Below are 21,138 nucleotides of genomic sequence, written 5' to 3'. Positions count from 1 at the left end.
CCCAGATCTGGATGCAGTACTGCAGGTAGGGTCACACAAGAGCAGAGTAGAGGACGGTCACCTCCCTTGACCTGCTGGCCATGCTTCTTTTAAGGTAGCCCTGGATATGATTAGCTTTCTAGGTTGCAAGCACAAATTGCTAGCTCATATCTAATTTTTAATGAACTAATATCGCCAAGTGTCTCTCTACAGGGCTGCTCTCAATCCATTCACCACTCAGCCTGTACTGATACTGGTGACTGTGCCAACCCAGGTGCAGGACCTTGCACCTAGCCTTGTTGAACTTCACAGTGTTCACATTGGCCCACTTCTCCAGCCTGTCAAGGTCCTTCTGGACGGCATCTCTTCTGTCTAGCATATAATCTGCACCACTTAGCTTGGTGTCATCTGCAAACCTGCTGAGGCTGCACTCCCTCCTGCTGTGTTATTAACAAAGATAATGAACAGTACTGGTCCCAGTATGGACCCCTGAAGAACACCACTCATTACTCATTTCCATTTGGACATTGAGCCATCGAACTAGCAACTACCATCATCTGCCAATTCCCTCAGGACCCTGGGATGCATCTCACTGGGTTCTATGGGCATGTGTATACATTCAGCTTCCTCAGACAGTCTTGACGCTGATCTTCTCCCGCAGTAGGTGGGACTTCATTCCCCTCTTCCATGCCTTGACATGCAGGGATGCAAGAGCTGTAGGAAGAGCAACTGACAGTAAAAACTCAGGCAAAGAAGTTGCTGAATACCTCAGCCTTCTACATGTCAGTTGTCATGAGATCTCTTGTCTCATTTATCAGGGGCAGGGCAGGAAAGTGGGGGGCGGGGCGGAGTTTACAATTTCTTTGTCTTCTTTTTCTGGCTAACATACCTGCATAAGCCCTTATTATTCTTCACATCCCTTGCCAAACTTAGTTTCAGCTGTGCCTTTGGTTTCCTCATCCCATCCCTACACTCCCAGCAGTATCCCTGTAATTCTTCCTAGGATGTACATCCCTGCTTCCACTGCCTATGTATTTCTCTTGTGTTTCAGTTTGACCAGGAGGTCCTTATTCAGCCATGATGGTCTCCTGCCTTCCTTGCCTGATTTGTTGCACATAGGAATTGAGACTTCTTGTGCTCTAAGAAAAAAAGTCTGTAAATAGGTGCCAGCAATCTTCTGTTCCTTTATTCCTGAGGATATGCAGTTTCTCAGGGCCCCCAGACACTAGTTCCTTAAACAACTTAAAATCCACTTTCCTAAGGTGTAGGGTCTTGACTATACTTTTCACCTGGCCCATATACCTTGAGATCATGAATTCCACCAAGGCACAATCACTGCAGCTCAGGCTACCACCAGCCTAGACCCCTCCAATAAGTTCCTCTGCGTTGGTGAGCAACAGGTCCAATAATGCATCTCCTCTGGTTGGGTTTTCTGTCATCTGGATTAGGTTGTTAATGCAAGTAATTACATAGCAGAACATGCACGTTTCTACAGCTTTTACACCAAACATGAAGAGACCTTCTGTGAACAAAAGCTGGTCTGTTTCTTCCCCATATCAGCTGCTTTAAATAAATACTAAAATTTCCATACAACTCTTCGTATTCTATTAACTACACTACTTTGTAAAGAGGCACAGGCTATTTTTTAATAAGTTGGTAAAATTCATATTGTAAGATCTTTGAGGCCCAAATACAATTAAGATTTCACCTTTAGTTCCTACTGCACCAGTCATGCACAAGTAGGAAACGCAACTGCAATCAGATGTGAGCTTCATCACCAAAAACTTGTAATGGTTTACAAGAATTATAAAACCTAACTGGAAATATTTTTCCTCAGCTGCTGTTACACCTAAAAATTAAACGCCTTCCAATTCACCTGTTTCCCAAGTCTTCCTTGCTTGTCACCTACCACTTTCTGACATTCTGAAAGCACCTGGACTACAGAGAATGGAGTGAATTAGGGTATTTAAAGCAATATATTTTCTTTCAAACTGTTAGGAGTTTTGTCAAGTGCAGGACACATACATAAAGCAAACAGAAATCCCTGAAGACCTCTGCAATTCAGTTTCTGAAAGAGTCTCAAGGAGTCAACAGATTCCCACAGTGAGGGAGGGGAAGCCACAGGAGAAGTCAGTCCTGATTTTATAGAGCCAAACTGTACCTATCAGGCTTCACTACATTTTTTTTCTTTTTTTTTTTAATAACAAAACCCTTAAACCAATTTACATGTTGAAAGGAGAATTCCTAAGGTATTTTGAATTGAATATTAAGATTCAGAAAATATATCCTTCTCTGCTTCATTCTTACCTTTTCAAATCATTGGCATCCTAAAGCCAGAAATGAGATACGTGTTGTGTTAGAAGTCTCATCCAGTTTATGATTCCATTAATAAGTATTTTGTTGTTGGCTTTGCTGTTTTAACAGCAGCAATGTACAGACATGCACACATATGCGGCAACTAGGAAAAAGCACAAAGAAAACAGAATATATTTTTCTTATAGACTGAGAAGGACATTTATAGATGATGAAGCAGTGTAGGCCGAAATCCCAATCTTTCACTAGTTTCCATTACTTATTTTTATAGCTTTCAACTTCAGAATTACACAAACATTTACAATGCTTTCTACTCGAACACAGGTTTGCAGCTAACCTAAACATAGCCCTCCTGCATTATTTTCTTTCCCTTAATCTGGAATAATTTAGCACCACATATACTCATGATGCTTTGGCAAACAAGCAGGTTTCTCTGCTTAGAAGAATATACAACTCGAGGACCTCATCTTGCGAGCTGCCCCATACTTGCAGATCTCAACACAAACATGAAACTTACTGAGAAGAGCAGACTGTTAGCTCCAAAACTTCACTGGCCAGCAACAGGTGGGTGGGTAGGTAGGTAGCAAATGATCATCACCAATAGTCACAATAAAGCTCCTACCCAGCTGGGTCAGATAGGATCTGACAGTATTCAGGCAGATGTTTATCCCATTCACCGAAGTTAAGGCCCAGCCCATGCACCACAGAGTTCAGGGAACAATTTTATTTAACATTTATATCTTAGAAAGTTAGTTAGTTATAGTGTAACTTCAGAAGCAAGGAGCCAGAATATGGTCTGGTTTACTCTAAGCCATAGTACCCCAAGACAATCAAACTTCTTAAGAGATAAAATAGTCGCTGCTTATTTGAAAGTCACTAAACCCTAGTAACATGGCAAAATAACAGGAATTTCAGTCAAACCCAACCCTCATCTTGTTCTAGAGTCATATTCCTAATCCTGCTTTAGACTACAAGATTTATTTGTTTTCACTTTCTCATTCTCTCTCAAAATAAAAACTACTTTCAAGCAGCAGCTTTCTAAAGTTTTTTCTTGTTCAAACCTTGTAATCCAAGGCCTTTCCATACAGTCATCACTGCTTAGCAGATACTGTAAGTTAAATTATTTCTTTCCTGAGTTAATTGCAGGGTTTGCCCATGAAATACACAGGATTGGTTCCTGCTTCAGTAAGGTACTGAGGCATGCATGGAACCACAAGCAGTTTAAATCAAAACATATGGAAGCAGCTAGTGAATCAGATACAAGAAGCCCACTTACCGGGGGGGGGCAGGAAATAAAAAGAGCCAGTGAAATTCAGAATTCCCTTGGCATTATGTGGCGTTCAGTCCCTCATCTTATATTTTAATGCTGCTCCTAATTGAAATGCAACCCTCCACCTAAAAAGCACTTTGAATAAACTTGATCAATGTTAAGCAACTGACAGCATTATTCAGTAGGACATTTTACAATATTATGCATAATTCCAAAGCATTTCTGAAAGAAAGATTACATTGATACACCATTACAGTTAAGAAGAAAACTACAGTTAAGTGGTTGTTAGTCTACTTCTGTTTATTACTCAAAGATTTTTTATGACCCTTTCCTTCTGAATGTTCTGAATACTGTTTTAGGAATATAATGATAGACTGCAATAATCCAGTACTTCTCTGAACAGTAAGGCAGCAATGGCAGGGTTTCTATGGGAAAGTGCTAGGTAATCACCTATGTTTCATGTGTCCGCAGTGGCAATTTATTAGATGTGAAGATAAGGTTCTACACATTCCACCTCCAAAACATGAACCTAAGTATATAATGTTGGTACCACTTGCACTGATAATTCTTGGAAACAACCTCCAGAAGACCAAGTTCATAAAAACATAAGTGTATGTAATAAGTTCTCAAGGACAACCAATGCATGATGCACAACCACACGAGCAAGATTTTCTTCTGAACAATCATACAACAGCTCTTAAGATTATATCATTAAAAGCTGAAACTCTGAAAAAGCCTATCTACCCATATTAACCATCCTGAAAAAAAAAATGAAATGCTGTGCATCAGTGAAGCAGCCATTTTGAAAGTTGAACCACTTACCTTTACAACTATCGGTATTAGCATTCACATTTTGTTACAACGAAGTGCAAAGCCAAGACACCCCGGCTGAAACCCAGAGGCTGATTTAACAACAGTCTTCAGCTGCCCTCTCGTGGCCGGGCCTCAGAAGTACATTTAGGAAAATTCGTTCAGAAATTTTATCTGCCGTTCTAAGGGATGATTCTTTAGCTGAAAAGACAGAATGCTGATTTGTAACAAGGAGACCAGAACATCTCACCGTGGATACCTGGGTGTGGCATTTTTCACTTTACCCACTTATAAAGTACATGTGATTTCAGTTAGAGCACACATGCTAGAATCGGGAGGTCCTTCATGGGGTACCAGTATGTTTTTCACTGCCACAAGAATTTTGTATTTTAATATGCCCTGGTGTGGCCAGACAGGACATAAGCAATTGCCAGAAGTGCTCAGGGAGGGCTGAATGGGGTTCCCGCTGAAACCAGTGTGAGGTTCAAAGGCAAAAATTTGAAAAACATTTGAAAAATATATGGTAAGATATATGTAAAAATTGTATTTAATGCAATACTTTAACATCTGGACTGGAAGTGAAGTTTAGTAAGCCATATTTGTTTAATCTCCTATTTCTCGGTCTCAAATTACCACCATCCCATTATCTGTCTTGAAATTCACCTTCTTCCTTTTTGTTACATACATGATTATTAACTTGTGATTATCCTAGTCTGTCTTTTTCTATTTTGTTCAGTTATACTTTGTTCCATTTACAATGAATTATTTTTTTCTAATTTTTTTTTTTACCTTATTTTATCATAACATTACTTTTGAAAAAATCTGATGCAGTTCATGTCAGAAGTGCTAGCAGCTCAAGATAAACAAGCTGCTCTCCATCATTTATCAACAATCCTGGCTAACTGGGAAGGTCCCAGAAGACTGGAGGTTAGCCAGTGTGACTCCCATCTACAAGAAGGGCAGCAAGGAGGATCCGGGAACCTACAGACATGTCACCCTGACCTTGGTACTGGGGAAGGTCATGGAGCAGATCATCCTGAACATCATCACACAGCACATACAGGACAAGCATGTGCTCAGGCCCAGCCAGCACGGTTTCACAAAAGGCAGGTCCTGCTTCACTAACATGATCTCCTTCTGTGACAAGGTGACCCACCTAGCAGATGAGGGAAAGGCCATGGATTTTGTCTATCTAGACTTTAGTAAAGCCTTTGACACCATCTCCCACAGCATCCTCCTGGAGAAACTGGCTGCCCATGGCTTGGACAGGTGTACTCTTCATGGAGTTATAAGCTGGCTGGACAGCCAGGCCTAAAGAGTTGTGGTGAATGGAGTCACATATAGTTGGCAGCCATTTACAAGTGGTGTTCCCTGGGCTCAGTATCAGGGCCTGTCCTGTTTAATATCTTTATCAATGATCTGGACAGGAAGATCGAGTGTGCCCTCAGTAAGTTTGCAGATGACACCAAGCTGGGTGGGAGTGTTGATCTGCCTGAGGGCAGGAGGCTCTGCAGAGGAGTCTGGAGAGGGTGGACCAATGGGCCAAGGCCAGTTGTATGAGGTTCAACAAGGAGCAGTGTCAGTGCTGGGTCCTGCCCTTGGGCCACAGCAACCCCACACAGAGCTACAGGCTTGGGTAAGAGTCGCTGGAAAGTGCCTGGTCGAAAAAGTACCTGGGGGTGCTGGTCAACACCCAGCTGAACATGAGCCAGCAGTGTGCCCAGGTGGCCAAGAAGCCCAACAGCATCCTGGCTTGTATCCAAAACAGCGTGGCCAGCAGCCGCACCTCAAATCCTGTGCTCAGTTTTGGGCCCCTCACTGCAGGAAGGACGTAGAGGTGCTGGAGCGTGTCCAGGGAAGGGCAACGAAGCTGGTGAAGGGTCTAGAGAACAAGTCTTCTGAGAAGTGGCTGCGGGAGCTGGGGTTGTTCAGTCTGGAGAGGAGGATACTCAGGGGGGACCTTACTGCTCTCTACAACTGCCTGACAGGAGGCTGTGGGCAGGTGGGGGTCGGTCTCTTCTCCCAGATAACAGGCAACAGGACAAAAGAAAATGACCTCAAATTAATGCCAGAAGAAGTTTAGATTAGATATTAGGAAAAATTTCTTCCCTGAAAGGTTATCAAGCATTGGAACAGGCTGCCCAGGGAGGTTGGAGGAATCACCATACCTGGAGGTGTTTAACAAACTCATAGGTGCGGTGCTAAGGGACAGGGTTTAGTGATGGATTTGGCAGTCCTGGGTTAACAGTTGCTCTTGATCTCAAAGGTCTTTTCCAACCTAAATGATTCTGTGATTCTATGAACTAATAAAATATTCCCTCAGGAAAGGTTGATTTAAAATTACTTTTAATCTATCCCAAATTTTTTTTCAAAATGGGAACTGCAAGAAAGTTCAGATTGATCACAATGAGTTAGAAAAATGTAGCGGTAGCCAACAATAACTTATTTTTTAGGGGGAACAAAAGAGGATGAATTTTAACAGCTGGCCACCAGTGTCTGGAGTAGCCAAGGAACTGCCACAGGTCAGTTCCTTCAGGACAGCGAAAAAAGTTTTAAACACCTGCACCCACCAAATATTATCAGTTTTTAACTCCTTAATGCAGGTAAACTATGTGGTCTCCTGAATCAGAACTTCAAAAGACAGAAAAATACAGGTGACAGAGGAAATAGTACTTTTTAATGTTTGATTACATCACAATACCAACTAATCAAATTAACTTTGTATGTCTTTGTAGCATGATTTACAATATTGGCAAGTATATTTACATCACATGTACACCTTTGTTTCCACTTTTTCCTAAACATAAGTAAAATAGGAGCTAGCTTTTCTAAAGTCTAGATTTAAGACAACACAAGAGGACTAAGGTTCAACCTGAAGTTTGGGGGTTGGAGTTTCAGACTCCAATACCAATAGAACAGCTTTTTGATCAGCTGTAACCAATCCCAGACAGCTTATCATTAATATAACATCAAATTAATCTGCTTTGTATCTTTTAACAGTCAAATTAAGTATACATACTGACATCTCATCATGCACATTTTGTGGAAGTTTATTATAGAAGAAACAAAACTATGTAAGACTCTACCCTCTTAACTCCATGTAGCCATTCACTCATTTTTTCCAATTAAAAAAAAATACCATTTTGATAAGTCATAATGTTGAAATATGTGCAGCTATATAAAATGAGAGGCTGAAAAAAACACAACAAATGAGAACACCAAGTAGAACATCTCAAAAATCAAACATATAAATCTGACTAAAAGCTTTTCCTTCAAGATCTGCTTCTCATGTCAGCCAGAAAATTTGACCTGACTTGGCAGCAGGAACGTTGAGGTTCTCTTCAATGCAGGCAATCTGGCAGCAGCGCAGTACTGGCCTCTTGCTATCTAAACAGGTGGGACTGCTGTGCAGCAGTTGAAAGTCCAGACACTACTGTATAAAGGCAAACAAGAACTCATATACATTACATTCTGCTTTACTTCTTAAGTAACACATGTACATTTTACACATAATTTTAAACCAGGCAACCATCTGAGACAGGCACCAGCTCACACAAGTCTCAGAATTAAACTTCCTCTATAAACACTCTCCTATAAAATTAAAACTTTAGGTATACTACATGTTGCACCATTTTAGGTTTGGGTTTTGTTTTTTCAGTCACCATCACTAATTTATCTGAGCCCATGAACATTATTAGTGTCAACATTTTCACATATCAAGGTCTATCAGCTGAGAAAATGGAAGCAAGCTCATTTCCATGTAACAGGGTTGAAAATTGCGCATCTGTCTTGAGTTTACACAAGGATTAAAAGTGGCTGACCAACACCCTAAGACAGTTGTAGTCCACCAGGGGATAAAAGGGGGGCAGAGGACATCATCCACACTTCTCTTACCATTTATATTCTGTAAAGCAAGAACCAATCACGCATTTTTCAGGGCTGAAAATTCAGTCTGTTCATAACAGCTCTGATTCTCTTTTGTTCCATTTCTTTTACTTTGGTGTTTGAAAGAAATGTGTTCCACATTCTGATTAACAGTTTCCAGCCAGTGATTTCTAATTAATGGTGGTTAACAATGAGCAGCTTAATATGGCTTTTCTGCCACTCTCAAAACAAAGAGTAAGATATGTCATAATTTCTACACAAATATACAAAGTCTTACAAATGCAAATTCATACTTTCAGTATTACAGGATTTCAAATGCACCAACTCTTCTCTCACGTTTTTTGAGTTCAGCAATTTGGGCTTTTTGCTTTTTTGCCTTGTGACTTTCTTGTTGTTTCCATCACTTCATTTTGCACTTTCTTTGAAGATGTTTATGCTGCTGTTAATGGAACCACAGAGCAATGTTGGAAGGGACCTTTGAAGACTGTCTAGTCCACTTTCCAGCTCAGATGACAACCAACTTTGAAGTCAAATCCACATTGCTCAGGACCTTGTCTAGTCAAGCTTTGAGCATCTCCAAGGATGAAGATGCCACAGCCTCTCAACAACCTGCTCCAGCATTTGCTTTTCCTCACTGTGACAATTTTTTCACTAATACCTGTTCAGAATTTCTCCTGCTGCAACATCAGCCCATTGCTTCTCACCTTTTCCTTCTGCACCTCCAGAGGTCTGTCTTCTCTACAACCACCCATTAGATAGCTGAAAACAGAAAGCCCCCTCCAAGCCACTCCTTCTTCAAAACAGAACCCAGTTCTCAGATTCTTTTTGTATATTGTGGGCTCCAGCCCTTCTCAGTGGCCTACTACTACTAGCATGTCTGCATCTTCCTTGTACTGGTGACCCCAAAATTAATAAATTCCCTCAATTAAGCTGCTGCCAATGCTACCCAGGGTGGGCTTGGCCTTCATTGCTGCAAAGGCATGCCATTGATTTTTGTTCAACTTGTCCACCAAAATTCCCAGACCCTGCTTCGCAAGGCAGCTTTCTAGCCAGCCAGCCCCCAGTGTACCTGTTGCCTGAGGCTGGTCTCTTCCAAGCACAGGACTCTGCACCCGACTCCGCTGAGCTTCAAAAGGTCCCCATCAGTCCACTTCTACAACCTTTTGATGTGCCTCTGAATACCAGCCCCGACCTCCAGTTTATCAGTCATTCCCCTGCCCAATATGGTGTCACCTGTGCACTTCCCAAGGGTATACTCCATCCCATTTTCTATGTGACTGATAAAGACATTAAATGTTTAGCACCCTTAACATGAACCCCTGAGGAACGCCATGCCACTATTTAAACCCCTACATTTTGAGCCCACCGGTCCAGCCAGTTTTCCACTTACCTGGTAGTCTGCCAATCCCGTGTGTGTTTCTCCATTTCAGATAAAAAGAGGCTATGTCAAAAGTTTTGCCGGCCCCACACCCTCACTGTAATCACACCATTATACAGGGCAATCAGATTGGTCAGGCACGACTTGCCTAGGTAATTCTGTGCTTGCTGTTACCCATCACCTTATCCTGATGGGCACCTGGGAATGGCTTCCAGGAAAACTGCCTCCATGATCTTCCCGGAGACATTGATTAGGCTGCCTGGCTTGAAGTTGCTCAAACCCACCATATCTTCCTTCAGGATAGCTGTGATCACCCAGTCCTCATGCCCTTTCAAATACCACAGAAAGGCTTCCCAATGACACTGACTAGTTCCCTCAGCCGTACATCCCACTCAGGCCCATCAACATCTGTGTATGTCTAGATTGCTTCAGAAGTCCCTAACTCAATCTTCCCTTACCCTGGCCTCCAGGCACACAGAACTAAACCTGACAGCAGACCTTGCCAGTAAAGAGCAAAAAAAGCTGTTGAGTAACTCAGCCTCTTCTACTTCCTTTGTCATTAGGCCTACCACCTTGTTCTTCAGCAAGCCTACACATTTTAGTCCACTCTTGTTGCTCAGGCAGCTGTAACAGCCCTTCTTTTTTCCCTCCTCACCCACCACAAATTTCTGTTCCAGCTAAGCTTGGCTCTTCTACTCCACCTGAGCAACATTTATTTCTTCCATGAAACCATCCCCACTTCCACCTATGCACAAGTGCTTTCTGCACTTCAGTCCAGCCAGAGCTCCCTGTCCAGCCACATGGATTTCCAGCCACAACCCACATTCTGTGAACTTCAGGACGTGCAGCCCCTATGCCTAAAGGAGGCTGTTCTTGACAATCAAAAAGCTGTCTAGGGCCTCTTTACTCCCCACAGCTGCCTCCCATGGGTTCTCACCTGCAAGCTCACCCAAGAAGCTGAAGTCCATTCTTCTGAAGATGAGGGTTATTGCTCTGCTACACACTTTCTCCTTCCCCGCAGTAATACATGGGATGAACTCAGGAAATCACTTTCCTAATATACTGATGAAGTGCTACTACTAGTCATCAATACAGCCCAAACCAAAACCTCTTACAAAGGTAAACATACCCACGTGAAGGTCTTAGTTTCATAATGTCCCTGCAACAGATACGACATTCTTCAAATTATGCAGATGGTTTCTGTAACACACATGGCCTTTCATTCAACTCTGAAGATAACGATACCAAAGATAATACAGATACATAGCTTACCAATGTCCAAAATAAACCATCCTTACACTGAAAGTGCTTAAACGTGCAAGGAACCCATTTGTTTTACCAGGTTATCTCCAGAAAGCTCTGCTTTTATCCACAATTTTTGAAAGAGGCTAAGCGTGTACACAAATATAATTCTACACTCTTGTTGTTCCCAGGTTCCTCTGCAAAATCACCACATCAGCCTGACCCTCACACTGGTGTGCAGCATCTCTTCTGGGACCAGGATGACAGTGTTTTCCACAATTCTCCACGATAAGTTTCACTGGATATAAACAGGCGTCCTCATCACTGGACTATAGTCATGACACATCTTGTCTGGCCACAAAGCTGAAATTGTTCTGTTTGCACAGAAATAACAGAGGAAGGCCCTAGGCTAGCCTATGACTTAATGATAACCAGAGTCTCCACAGAGGCAGAGATGTAATCCACAGAGGTGCCTCAGGGTGAAGAATTGTACCATGCCTCCCACTTAATACGCATCTTTTGATCCAAAACTATGTCACAGCTGGAAAAGCAAATGCATGTTGTCTGCTCTACTGTGAATAAAATCAGAAGCTATTTTGTGGATACTGCTGAGCTGTTAAACAGTAAAAAACCCACAACAGTAAGAATCAAATGAGGGGTTTGTAACTACAAAAAAGGCAGCAATGAGCCAATTTATTGTATCCAGCATAAAACCAAGTGTCCTCACTAAGCTAAGATCCAATTTATGGGATATGTAATTTATGGGGTAAAGGCTTTGGACTAAAAATTAAATCAAGTTAAATCCTTTTGCAGAAATTATTGTAAAGAAAAAAGGCGGCACACTATCAATAAAAAGCAGTGTAATTTTCAACCTAATCGTTGAATGCATTCTAATCAACAGACTACAGAAAGGAAGACCTACACAAGTGCTGTGATGCTATTTGTCGCCACAGCTTATTGGACAGACATACACACACACACCCCTGCATTATGGAAACGCTACAGAGAGGTGGATGAGCTGACGCAAATCGAGGCACTAAGCCTCCCTTGGCTTGCACTGGGATATTTCACAGAGATGGGCACCTAGCACTTGAAAACTCAAAGACTTTTCAAGTCTCCCATGCTCTACCACTGAGGAGGTGCAAAGAAGCCAGGAGGGAGCACAGCCAGGACAGCTAACCTGAACTAGCCAAACGGATATTCCATGCCACAGAATGTCATGCTCAGTGTATAAACTGGGGGGGTGGCCAGAAGCTGCCAAGTGCTGCTCAGGAACTGGCTGGGCATCAGTCAGCAGTTGGCAAGCAATTGTATTGTGTATCACTTGGGTCTTTCGCATTTTTTTGCCCTCCTTGGATTTTATCCATTTCTCTCCCTTCCCTCTTCACTACAATTATTATTACTGTTATCATTATTATTATTATTTACTTTATTAAACTGTTCTTAACTCAAACTGTGGGTTTTACCTTTTTCTGATTCTCCTCCCCCATCCCACAAGAGGGTGAGTGTGGGTGGTATCTGTGTGTACACACACAAGGAGCTGCATCATACTTCGTTGCTGGTGTTAAATGACAACACACAACTACCATTACAACAAAATAAAAATACCAAACTGTTCTGGAGTACAGCTCCAGCTGTGAGTCTCCTCTGTTACTGAAATCTCAGTTATAGAAGACTAATTGGCACCTGACCTTGCACTGTATTGACACAGCCCTTGCACAGGATGGTCAGAATTTCATATACACTTTTTTAAAAAGTGGACCCTTCAAAGTCTTCCATGTCTCTTTCAAACGCATCCTTGTTAATCATTCCTGAAGATATCAAGCTTTTTACCTCGTTTAATTCTTAAGGAACATGCAGCAGATACAAACAGAACCTAAATACACAGAGGGTTTGAACACAGCCATGCTCTTGTTAAGAGTAACCATTACTTTAAGCCAAACAAAAACAAACATTGCATAACATTTCACTGTCTTGAATGCTCAAGTATTCCATGTTGCTGGAGACATCCTTTTAAGTAGTCAGTTTACTCTTTGCATTTTTCAACTGTGCTGAGGACAGTGAAGTATTCTTAGACAAAGCTCATCCTCTATGTGCAATTCCTTCATAAAACCCGAGTCCTTCTCAGTCCACAGTCTTCCCAGTTTCATACCGTACCTTCTGTGTAAGCTTTGCCTTTTTTTCATACCCTCAATTGCCATCACTGTGGATGTACCTTTACTAGAAAAACATTAGTAAGCAGTACAGATCAGTAGGAGTCCATCTGTAAAGTTAATGTGAGAATCCTAATGCAGCCATACTACACACGTTTCAGCATTTTGGTCAAGCTCTACTTTGGACACACAGACCAAATGCCTATTTGTGGCTGGAGTAATTTGGTCTGTCCTGGCATGCATCTTCCAGCTCATTCAAGAAGAATCCAATCCACACAGCCCAAGACAACACCAAAAACACAGCCAAACTCACTTTAAAAGAACAGTTCTGATCCAAATTAAAATACTGAATTGTACATACCTCTTCATTACTGCTTTTTAAATCCTCAAAAATTAAATAAATAAATAAATACAGGATCCGTAACATTTCTCTAGCAGTAATTTTCCATGCTTTCTCAGTGGATTATTGTTTAATATCCATTTGTTGTCCAAGTTGAGTATCAGTGGTACTATTCGCAAGACATAATCCCGAGGCCACTAAAACTTAAGAGTAACAATCCAGTCTTCCTGAATTTATAAGCCTTACCTAGTTTCTTCAAAATTCCCCTTATTGCTTCCCAACATACTCCCCACACCATCCCTACCTCTGCAAAGCAGGAACATCTTCCAGATACATCAGGGAGTTTAGAGACACAACAGATGTTGTCTAGCTCAATCATTCAGTTAGGCAGACACAAACACTAGAGCATTGCAGTTTCCATCTACTTCAGGCAAATCATTTCCACCTTCTGCCCATGAAGATTAAATAAAGGTGAAGTCCTTGGGTTGCTTACAGGCTTTTGTCATCTACCTACCTTTGATTACTTGGTCAAATAGAATTGACTAAGACATCTTCCAGTTGGTGTCTCAGATCTATCAGTAACGTAGAGTTGAAGGGCTACATAGGATAGCCCTACTTTCCCATATCCATCTCCCTGAGGTTTTTTTATATCTAAGATGAAGTTTGCCATCTCCCCGTGATGCAGCTAACATACCTCACTTTGTCACTGGTCTTAGAAACTATAGGACAGAGCAGCTGTACAGTAACAGACTGCAACTCAAGCAGAAGGAAATTGATGGCAGGGAGCCTGAAGTCCACCTTTTAGCAACTGACAGTGCTCTTAAGAGCTAGAAGAGTAGAAGAGGGCAACTAATATCCAGTTCTCCCATTTCCTGAAGGTTCAGTGATCTCCCAAGAGCCACAAATCTGGGAAAAGTTTTCCTTCAATTATATTTTTCCCCACATTGGGTTCACCATTGTCTGACAGGTGTCTTAAGCTCAGTACTACTTCTCCTCTCATGGTTTTCAAGGTACTGCAGAAGTAATCTGAAACTGAACCACAATTAACTGGTTAGCAAGCTCACCTCGTGGATACCCTTACAAAAATTCCATAGTTCCCCCCTCACTGGGAAGTCTTCTTACCTTCCTGGAACATGTACATCTGCAAGTCAGATTCCAAGTAAAACAACAAAAGCTTTACCACGTTACTTTCATACAGGGTTCAGCAGTGATGCAATTAACTTCACCAGTCAAGCTTTAATTCACAAATGGCAGTGTTGGTATAAAGCATACACACAGGGAGAAAAGAAATCAGAAGAGTGGTAGTATACACATCACATGCTCTCTGCCACATTGGGTGCCAATGGGTAATCTCAATATCCTGAAGTGCCTTTCATGAACTTGTTCTAATAGCACATTTCCCAGCCATAAACCTTTATTGTAGCCCCGCTGTACCTGCTAGTGCTACCTCATTCTTGTGATACACATTCAGCTGTCTACTCAGGGATGCTGTACCTCTGAGGCTTGGGTGGTTTTCTTCTTCAATTCTGTGCAGGCCACCCAGGACAGCTGTCATGTTATCACTACAAGGCCACCTTTTTATTCCAAACTCAGTGACCAGCCGCCTTCAGAAGCGTTAGCTTTTCCAGTTGAAGTCATGTCTTAGGGTAAAAGGTTCAGAACCTTCTGACAGACTTATAAAATACTTTCAAGTTAAATGAATTCAAGTGTCTTCACCAAATGCCCAAGTTTTTATCTGAATAGAAATTGCAACCCCCACATTTCTTCTCTAAGCTCCTCTGGTGCACACAAATAACCTGTTTTTCTTCAGGCATTGGCCTAAAGACTTCCAAGTATCTTCCATCATAAAAACTGATTAGCTGAGACTTCTCAATTTTAACAGAAAAAACAGTTGCTTTACATTTACACTGGCAGACACATCTGTAACCCTAACTTGAGGAAAATTCATTGTCTTGGAGATTTGATGACATGTGTTGCATAAACAACCGTATACAGCAACATAAAGAAACTACTAGTCACTGAAGGACGAAGTCTGCCCAATAAAATCTGGAATCTAAAATGTATACGTATTACATCATGCTGCTTATAGGCCAAGATGAAATGCCTTGAGCACCTTACAAGGCCCTACAGCCACAGTTCAGTAATTTCAAGTCTTCAATTCCATCAAAATGGCAATGTAGAAGTAAATATACCAGTGTTCTGTGAAACTACCACAGATGCCATTAAGCCTATTGTTCTATCTCTTCTCTCAGAAAGATGGGGCCTTGTAATGCAGCCACTGACAGAGGACTCCATCAGGAGCTGTACGCTTCCAACACACTGCACTATATTGACACAACGTTTGCACAACACATTCAGAACTTCACTTAAAACACTTCTGGAAAAAGTTTTAGCAGCAGCCTACCAGCTTTATGAATATTTACATATCACATTCAAAAAGCTTATAAGTTTTCTTCCCAAAAGACATGAAAGACTGCTAAGCAGCTGCCTCTTCAGGTTTAAAATGCCTCAGCAAATCACTATCCACAGAAGATAATTAACAGCAGACTGAAACACACTACATACTTAAACTCTGGAGAACACCATTTTAATGTGCAGAATTGTTTTCATTAGTAAGGCACACCAGACAGAGACAATTCCTGCATGCTAAATCTTTATTGTGCGAAATGTTGTTCAGAGTGTTTATTACCCTTCATAGACACACATTCAAAAAAACCCAACATTAATAGTGGCTAGATTGATGGACATCTTACATCTATTTGGTGGTAATTTGAATGCATGCAGTTAACTCCTGTGGTGTAAAAATCTTAGCCAGGAGGCCAGCCCAACTGACGACCACCCAGAACATGGAGATGTACGTGATAGACAGACTGCCCACCCTCAGGCCCTTCATTCACAACCATCCGGAATCCATTGGTCAGGCCCAGGTTAGCAGCACACTTCTTGCCAACAATCATTAAATGCCCAAGAAGCTGGAGGTGAAAAGAAAAAAACAAAAAACAAAACAGAAAACACAAAAAAGGGGAAAGGGCAGGAAGGGAAGGAATGAGAGCAGAAAACCATTCAGATAAGCCAGCAGTAAGCTAATTCTTAGAAATTCAGTCACTGCTCTTCAAATTTTTGTCTGCCTGCAACTGACACTTTCCAAGAAAATTATATTGACTATACATAATACTGGGGGGGGGGGGGGGGGAGGGGCGGGAGGGGAAGCTATAGATTTTTTTCAAGCTAGAGAGTAAGAAACTACAAAAGTGTCAGAGAAGCTAAATTTCTCTTTGTTAATGCCCTGTTACTTCTTCAGACATCATTCTGGTAGGAAAGAAACTTTTTCTTAAACCTTTACATGATAAAATAAAGTATCTTTGAACCTGATGCTTAAAGTTACAAATGAAATAACCTAGTACCTCTCAGCTAACCTTCACTTTCTTCATCTCTGACCCACCAAAAACCCCCAAGCCCGGATTAGAATAAGTATTACTGCTGTAAACCATGAAAACAAGCATGAAGACTGTACTGCAAAGTAACAATGCGTTCTGCACTGCAGTTACATTTTGCTTTATATCACTACCTTTGCTGGAAAACCTTAACTCCACTCCCATTCTGAGCTACAGGAAAAGGATTATAGTATCGGAAAACTACTTTGCCACTTTGAAATGTCAAGAGGAAGAGGGGGAGAATCTAGTAAATTATGATTAGAGGTACAGTTTGGTGTACAGAAAGCTTTTAGAGTACTTACAGATTCATCAGAATCTTCTGCTTCAGATAACCTCACAATTGGCTTCTTAGGAATCACTAGGAAATGTGTTGGAGCTTGGGGTGAAATATCATGGAACGCAAGGCACTGGAGGAAGAGCAAACAATTAAAACATAATTTACTTCAGAGAAAGGCAAGAGTTTAAGCAAATCAATATGCCCCTCAACACATACTTAAGCAGATTATTAGATACCCCAAACATAAACAGAGATGCTTATTTTTCTTGAGTGACATATTATTCCAATTTCTTTAATTTCTAAACAGAAAACACCTACTTACCAAGACCTGCTGGTATAAAAAAAACAATGATTATTCTGTGTTACATATTATTTAAAAGCTACAGCCTTCTCAGCAAGTTAATATGCAATTTGGTTCATGATTACTTTTTCCACATATGCATAACAACTAAGAGAGCTGATGCAACACGTGTCTATAAAATGTACATTTATGCTTATTTCACTTTTTTATTAACACTTTTTTAACAAATCAAATAGCAAACAGTTGCTAATCATCTTCAGTTACGTCTGGAAGTTGCTTTGGTCAAAGATAACAAGGCAACTTCAAAGAACATGAAGTTATGCAATTGAGGCCGAATTACATTTCCATTCTCATTAGCACCAAGTATTTCAGAACAAGATTATTTCAAAATAATGTATTACAGCTGGCTCTACTTCAGACATTCTCAAACAAGCATCACTTCTGAAATATGAACACCTACCTGCACTAAGTAGTTGACTCCCAACTAATTTTATGCAAGTACCAAAATTATTATCAATGAGAAACTGTATGCAGCACCTAACTACATTAAATAAATCTCAAATCAGGCACTTTGAATAAATGAGGGAAATAGAAGACAAAGGAAGAGAAAAGGAAGCTATGCCTCTTCCTGCAAATGGCCAACCACAAACCAGGACTTGCTACTGCAACCACCACAATCTGCAGATGCCCACGCTGAGCATGCACTCTGCCATTGCTAACCAAAGGGCATCTCTGACTTACCCATCACATTTAACAACAAAACATCTGGTAGTTACTGGCTGAGTTACGTCACAAAGAGTATGTACTTATAAACATATACCTTACATATGTTGAAGAATGTATTTCCTAGACGCTTTCAGTAACTTGTGAGTCAATAAAGTCATTTTTCTATGCGAATATACTGCTTTTTAATTCTACTGAGAACAACCGAGGCCTTTGTCAAAAGTAAAGGTAGTGAAAAGCCGGAACTTTACACACACTAGCAATGTCTTATCTTGTACTCCTCCAATCCGGCCTATTTCAAAGAAGGTAACGTCCAGTTTGCGATCTCTGATGAACTGCTTGTTTCTCCCAGATAACGGCGGTAAGCAAAGAATGGATGAATAAAAACCAATTTGCAGCCAATTAAGTCTTGCTTTCAGTTGACCATTTTGTAAACAGTTTCTCTATTCTGTGTGGTCCAAATAAATGCAGAATGCAAACGGGAGCAGAAACTGGTAGCAAACATTTTTCTATGGGGCAGAGAGGAGAAGTAGTATTGAACAAAAGCACAGCCACAGAAAGCCCATGACTATATAGTAAAACAACCTTAACTTCAGGAAGTTTAGATTCAACTAGAACAAGGTCGATAAGACTTAATTCCAAAGACCTTGTACTTTTCAGTATCTCCTTTTCTCTGCAAGTCCATTAATGATTAAAAGCCCTCCTCACATTTCTCCTTGTAACATTTCCAGTCACTTCAAAGACCACCTTCATAGAGTCAACAAAATTAATTAAACGATCATCCACTGTAGTCAACTAAACTCTAAAAGCAGTTCTACATTTCTTCAAAGTTTACGGTAAAAATCAACTGAGATACTGCAGGTAACTAGTCTCCTAGAAAATACTGTGAACTAACGCAGTCAGAGTAGGTTGCATGTTCTTAAGTCACTCAAAGTCAATGGTCTGATTCTCAACCAAGTGCAGTGCTCCGGTTACATTGCTGTAGCCCTTAGAGCTGAGGAAAAAGCTCTTGTAGCCTTGACCCTAGTAAAGAAAGGATGCACACGCTCACATAAATACAGAGCAGTGACGTAAGTATGATTATTTGGAAAGCGGTGAAAATTCCTAAGATTCCTGAAAGCAGACGGCAGCTGCAACATTTCTATATTAAGAAAACACTGCTCCAAGCTACGCCTAATTTTTAAGCAGACAAATCAGACAAACACCATCTTTAGTCTGTATTCTACACTGCAGATAATCCTATTTCAAAAGCAAAAGCCCCTGTTAATGTTCAGTATTTCAATTACACCAAAAAAAAGGCTTATACTGAATACTACTTTAGCTTACATCTTGGAAACAGGAGCTGCATTTTTTCATAAGCTAAACCATTTCACTTAGCTCCTAGCATGCTGTGGTGCACCAACATCACTGAACGCTACCAGTCTCACCTCACCACAGAAACCGGTTTTGGCAGCCTGCAAGATTACTTTTGTGAAGAGCAGAAAAAGCTGGAACTCTAATTTTTTGCTTTAAAAATCCCTCTCAGAGGTTCATAACCAAAGCCTAGCAGGCACAGCTGTATCACCTCCATAATGCTCGAGAGGAACATTTAAGACCTGCATTTCTGACGTGCAAAAGCACATAATTATGGTGCACTGTTTAGCCATACATGCCCGGAATCCACATGGAGACCTCCCTGCGGGTGGCTAATCTAATGGTTCACGACTGCCCTCCCACACCAGAGGCGAGAGCCCCCATCCCTCGGCAATGAAGTCTGGACGGGCGACCACGCCGCACCGCTGCGACACGCCGAACGCCAGAGGCCCTCCTCCACCCGCTAGCCGGTGACACAACGACGCTGAGGCCGAGGCCGGCCGGGCAGCACCCGCCGCCCTGTACCCGCCCCGGCGCCCGCCGCGCCGCGCACCGGAGGAGACGGACGCCAGGGAGGCCGCAGCCGGTAGCGGGGAGGCCCCGTCCGTCCCGCCAGCCCCACTCCCGACCACCTCAACGGCACCCTCGCCCCGGGCAGCTGCGGGCTGGAGACAGCTGCGGGCAGGGGGCGGCCGCACGCCGCCCGCACCTGCTCGTCCTCATAGATGATGTTGGCGGGGATCTCCTTGCGGATGATCTTCCCGAAGATGGTGTCGCCTCCGGGGCGGGCAGCCTGCGCCTTGCTGATCTCATCAGCCATGGCGGCCGTCCGCGCGCGCCGCTCGCCTCCCGTCACCCCCCGCTCTTCCTCCCGCGGCCACGCCCCCTCAGGCGCTCATTGGGTCCACAGGACACGCCCGGCAGTGCCCACCTCGCGATTGGTATTTTTTCCCTGTCTTTTTCGTTTGTCCCCGCCCACTCATCTGTCGCGACCTCGCTGACCCGGTGTGCTGTGGTTCAGGCCGGCGCGGAGGGCCGCGATGGGCGCTGCGGTGCCGTGATCCCCGCAGGGATTAACAGTGCTGGTGGGGCGCTGCGGTATGCTGTGCTGATGTAGCTAATGGCGGGTTCTCAGGAGGGACTGTTGCAGCCAGAAATGCTATATATTGCCGCATCAAATCCAAGGCAAATATCAGCGTGACTTCTTGGTAGCCAAATGACTGCTTCTGGCAGGGTTGCCTTAGCTGTTCCGTATAACACAAGCTGCTGTGAATACTGTCCTGGCGGCCCTACTGCCTTGGCTGGGGGCTGCAAGTTGGCAGCTATGTGGCCTCTGGCACAGCACATGACAGACAGACTGCACCAGTGTCAAGGCCTTTTGGAACCGCAGGGGCCCATCAAGATAGGGCTTGGGCTGTCACTAGGCAGGGGTCTTTATAAACATCAGCACTGCCCCCAAACCTGGGGGAGTAAAGTCATAAAATACACAAATACACAACCCCTTGATCGAGGTTAGGCTCTTCCAGAGAGGGAAATTACGGGCTGTTTAATGTATCAGCCCTTCTACACATAAGTAATTTCCTAACTATAAAATGGATCAATCAACGTGACCAGGCAACATTCCCTGAGGGCAACACTGTATTACAAATATACATATCTAGTCATAAATGTGTTGGGTTT

At 42.3% G+C, this 21,138-nt stretch overlaps 1 protein-coding gene across 1 annotated transcript; it reads right to left on the bottom strand.

The window, feature by feature from the left end:
• Positions 1-16,006: 16,006 nt before the first annotated feature.
• On the bottom strand, positions 16,007-20,329 carry HINT1 (histidine triad nucleotide binding protein 1). Its single transcript, XM_080373183.1, has 3 exons — positions 20,168-20,329; positions 17,107-17,211; positions 16,007-16,342 (listed from the first exon to the last, which is right to left on the bottom strand). The coding sequence occupies exons 1-3, from the start codon at positions 20,276-20,278 to the stop codon at positions 16,178-16,180; spliced, it is 381 nt and encodes a 126-aa protein (XP_080229309.1). The 5' UTR covers positions 20,279-20,329; the 3' UTR covers positions 16,007-16,177.
• Between the last annotated feature and the right edge of the window lie 809 nt (positions 20,330-21,138).

The sequence above is a fragment of the Falco punctatus genome (assembly GCF_963210335.1).
Source record: "Falco punctatus genome assembly, chromosome: Z".
Taxonomy (NCBI): domain Eukaryota; kingdom Metazoa; phylum Chordata; class Aves; order Falconiformes; family Falconidae; genus Falco; species Falco punctatus.
The sequence above is the reverse complement of the archived record's forward strand: the minus strand, read 5'-3'. Positions and strand labels throughout refer to the sequence as shown.